The sequence below is a fragment of the Lipotes vexillifer genome, unplaced genomic scaffold (genome assembly GCF_000442215.2).
Source record: "Lipotes vexillifer unplaced genomic scaffold, Lipotes_vexillifer_v1.1 scaffold79, whole genome shotgun sequence".
NCBI lineage: Eukaryota > Metazoa > Chordata > Mammalia > Artiodactyla > Lipotidae > Lipotes > Lipotes vexillifer.
This window is the reverse complement of record NW_006775678.1, coordinates 1494955-1498995: the sequence shown is the minus strand read 5'-3', so window position 1 is coordinate 1498995 and position 4041 is coordinate 1494955. Positions and strand designations below refer to the sequence as shown.

At 55.0% G+C, this 4041-nt stretch overlaps 1 protein-coding gene across 1 annotated transcript in view; it reads left to right on the top strand.

Moving 5' to 3' along the window:
• Positions 1 to 228: 228 nt before the first annotated feature.
• Positions 229 to 4041, top strand: part of RAX (retina and anterior neural fold homeobox) — a 4198-nt gene continuing 385 nt past the window's right edge. The window contains exons 1-3 of the mRNA XM_007450117.1: positions 229 to 517; positions 803 to 1059; positions 3890 to 4041. The exon at positions 3890 to 4041 is cut by the window's right edge and continues 385 nt beyond it. Coding sequence (XP_007450179.1) covers positions 229 to 517; positions 803 to 1059; positions 3890 to 4041 — 698 coding nt within the window. The remainder of the gene's footprint in view (positions 518 to 802; positions 1060 to 3889) is intronic.

Below are 4041 nucleotides of genomic sequence, written 5' to 3'. Positions count from 1 at the left end.
CTCCGACTCCCGCCGGGACCTAGGCGGCCGCGGGCCGAGCGCTCGCCCTCCTCTAGCGCGCGCGGCCGGGTCCCGCATCGCCCGCGGAGCTCGACCTTGAGTCAGGACCCCTCGGGTTGGACGACCGCACCCGGGAGGGGCCGACTTCCAGCCTCTTGCTCTCGGTCTTCCAAGCAGGCGGCGCTGCGGAGAGCGCGGGCCGCGCCCTCCGGCGTCCCGGCGCTCCCCATGCACCTGCCCGGCTGCGCCCCAGCCATGGCCGACGGCAGCTTCTCGCTCGCCGGCCACCTGCTCCGCAGCCCGGGCGGAAGCACCTCGCGGCTGCATAGCATCGAAGCCATCCTGGGATTTACCAAGGACGACGGGATCCTCGGCTCCTTCCCGGAGGAGCGGGTCGCCCGGGGTGCGAAAGAGCGGGATAGGAGGCCGGGCGCGCGGACCTCCTGCCCCAAGGCGCCTGCAGGAGGCGCCGAGCCCTCCACGCCTCCCGCCCCGGCACTGGCTCCCGAGTACGAAGGTGAGTACGCACCCCGGCTGCTCCGAGACCCTTAGGGCTCCCAAACTTAGGAGCTCTGCAAGAAGAGAGAGCCCTGCCTTAACTTTTATTAAGGCATCTGGGCGCAGGGGTGGGGGCTATATGCGTAGCAGGAGCTCCCAACTTGCGTTCAGGGAAAGTTAAGGGGGCCCTCGCAGCCCTGACCCCCGACCTCCCTGGGCCATCTCGGAGCCCGCATGGGTAGGCGGGGTGGCCCTCGGATACTCCGAGGAGTGTCTCTGACCGTGCTGGGTCTCGTCGTCCCAGCCCCTCGCCCCTACTGCCCCAAGGAGACAGGGGAGGCGCGGCCGAGCCCTGGGCTGCCTGTCGGACCCCCAGCCCCCGGCGACTCGAAGCTGTCAGAGGAGGAGCAGCCCAAGAAGAAGCATCGACGGAACCGCACGACCTTCACCACATACCAGCTGCACGAGCTGGAGCGCGCGTTCGAGAAGTCCCACTACCCCGACGTGTACAGTCGCGAGGAGCTGGCCGGCAAGGTCAACTTACCCGAGGTCCGGGTCCAGGTAAAGCGCCCAGATGGGCCCACGGGAGGGCCGGAAGCTCAAGCTGCAGCCAAAGCTCCCTTGAATCCCCGGGCGTCCACGCATTTATTATGGCACTTTTCCCACGGGCCTTCCTGCGCTTGGTTCGCCCAGAGCCCCACAGGAGCGTCACAGATTTTCCATGCGCCCCATGCCCCGTCCCTTGGACAGTCTGTTCCAATTTGTAGTAGCATCTCCCCTTTGGGGTCTCCCTCGTTCTAAGCTAAAAGAGAGGAACTGGGAATGGCTGGCAAGCTGAAGAGGCGACAGCGGCCAGGACCGGGGCGGGGGTCGGGAAGCACTGAGCGGAGAGGGAGTGTAGACAGCGGCTCGAGGGTAACCGGATTGCGGCCCCAAATGCCACCATAGTCAGTTACGGCACGCACCTTCTTGAAAACGAAAACCGTATCTTCTTAAGGAGAGCCTGGCGCCTCGCAGTTGAAACTTTCGGTGGATTTGTTTAAGAAACTGACTTTTGCTTCTCGGGTGCACATCCAGCCAAACTTCCCACTGCTGCAGAGGCCTTTTCTTTTTTATTTAAAGGGGTTTTCGCTTTAATTAAAGCTGAATTATCTTTAATCCCTGATCATTAAAATATTTGAAAGCCTTAAATATTTGCTAGTCATCTGTGAAAAATCCGGGAGAATTTCCAAATTGGAAGAGTTTACAGAGGCCTGAAAGGGAGACATTGGGAACAAATTTCACCGCATCTGAAAGGCAGTGGAACTAAGATGGGATTTTTGTGTGTGTCTAATGAATTAGATTTCCAGGAAGTGAGGATACTCAGATGTTTGGGGCTTTTAGCCTTGTCTTAAAAGTAAAAGCAGACAGGCTCTTGCCTTTTGTCTTTTCTGTTTAGTTTAAGGGGTTAAAGTAATGAGTAAATGTCATGGTTTTAAAAAATAGTTCCCTAATGTGACTCAGGATTAACTGGCAAGGACAGTTCAATTTCTCCTAATTTGGGGCAGTAGAGCTGCAAGGATTTCATTGAAGGGGTGGACATTTTAGCGCCTGCTTTTCGGGGAGGAAGGTTGGGGTAGGAAGAGGGAAAGAAAACAAGTGAAAGATGAAGAAAGAGGAAAGGGCAAAGCCCTCCAGTGCCCCTCCGGAATACAGGCACAACCCACTCAGGGGCTCTCTTCATGCCTCTGTCCCACGTTCCTTCCTCTTTCCTTGTTCCTTCCCTCTCTACTTGTTTGGGGATGTTTGCTTCTTGTTTAAGATGTGAGCTTCTTGAGAACAGTGTCTGACTTCTCTGTGATCACAGGGCCAGCACAGTGGCCCAGCATATGGTGGGTTCTTAACACATGGGTATGACGTAATCAGATTGGAGGGGGGGTAGGCAGAGTCTCCCACTGTGTTGAGGACAGCAGTAGAGCAGGAGAAGAGCAGACTATCCCAGGTTTTAGCCCTCTGACTCTGGATACTGGATCTGAAGCCTATAGCTGATATTCTGGGGGATGGAGTGGGATGTTGGCGTGGGGGAGGGAGAGGCAGTGGGATGGAAGCCCTCACCCGCGCCAGTGTTTCTCTATATAGCTAATGTTTCTGGGAAAATCAGGGCCTCAGATATGCTGATGAATCTTTTATTGAAAGGGGCCCGGGGTACCTGCATTTTTGTTCTTTCTCTGTCTCCCCCACCCCCCGCCGCCCCCCAAATCCCAGCCTTGCAGACAGTTGCCCTGCTCTGCTCAGGTGCTGGATGGCTTTTTCTCAGTTCTCCTATGAGGTCCCCTCTCCCTATAATTAACTCAGAACTGCTGTCTCCCTTCTGAGGTGGCAATTATTCCCACACTTTCCTTCATAAATTTAACACGGAAGCCCCCCCAGTTTGGCCAAAGTTCTTTCTAGATTCCCCACTAAACTAGACCAGTTCTCTCTGTTCTGTTCCTGAGGGTGGTAACTTGGTAGTGAAACCTTAATTACACCCTTTCTCGTGCTGTTATCAAATCAGTAATGGAAGTTGCAGCCTTAAGAGACCAGACTTCACTCTTGGTGTGGACTTTCTCTATGTAAAGAAAAAAAGGAAAACTTGAACGCATTGAATTCATCTTAGGGTAACGTCAAAACTAACTCCACGGAGTAAAAGGAGATTATTAAACTTGAACTATTGTAATCATTGAAAGCCATTTTTAGGAAATATCAGGAATACTAGTCAGATATCGATTAAATAAAAATGAAAATCTCACGAACAGTAATATGCATATTAAATATGCCTGGGATAAAATCAACCCACTTTGTTCTATCAGTAATTTGTGGAAATAGCTCTATTTTAACAGCCAATGTTTCCAGTTACAGGACTTAGAGTATTTGTTTATACATATGTTTATAACAGGCAAAATGTGGGTAAAGCACAGAAAGTCTGCGACAAAAGCGCAGCCACTGTACCACACAGGGAGGAAGCCGGGTCTAAAGCGAAGGGTCGGGAGGGACCACCAACCAGCAGGTCACAGAAATTTGGTGAGATCTGGTTTCCCAAGTCCCACTGTCCGATTCTAGGGTTGACTTCATTTTTTTTTCTGCCTGCTCGGTGCCAGGAGTTGGAAACAGATACAACCACAGCTAAGGGTGAGGTCAACAGGGACAAGGGTGGGAACACCACGGAGGACAGGGATGGGACAAAGAGACTCGGCGCGAGAGAGAATGGAGGAGACTGGAGCAAACGGGGCAGACAAGAAGGATAAGGCGGGTGGGGAGCGGGGGTGGCGGCGGGGATGAAAGGAGCAGGTGAAACAGTCGAGCCCCGGTCCTTCTCGGGGGTGGGGAGTCCTGCCCCCGCCGCAGCCCGACGGCGCTGTGCTGCCTTCCGCAGGTGTGGTTCCAGAACCGACGGGCCAAGTGGCGGCGGCAGGAGAAGCTGGAGGTGTCGTCCATGAAGCTGCAGGACTCGCCCCTGCTCTCCTTCAGCCGCTCCCCGCCCGCCGCGGCCCTGGCGCCTCTCGGGGCGGGCCCGGGCGGCGCCGG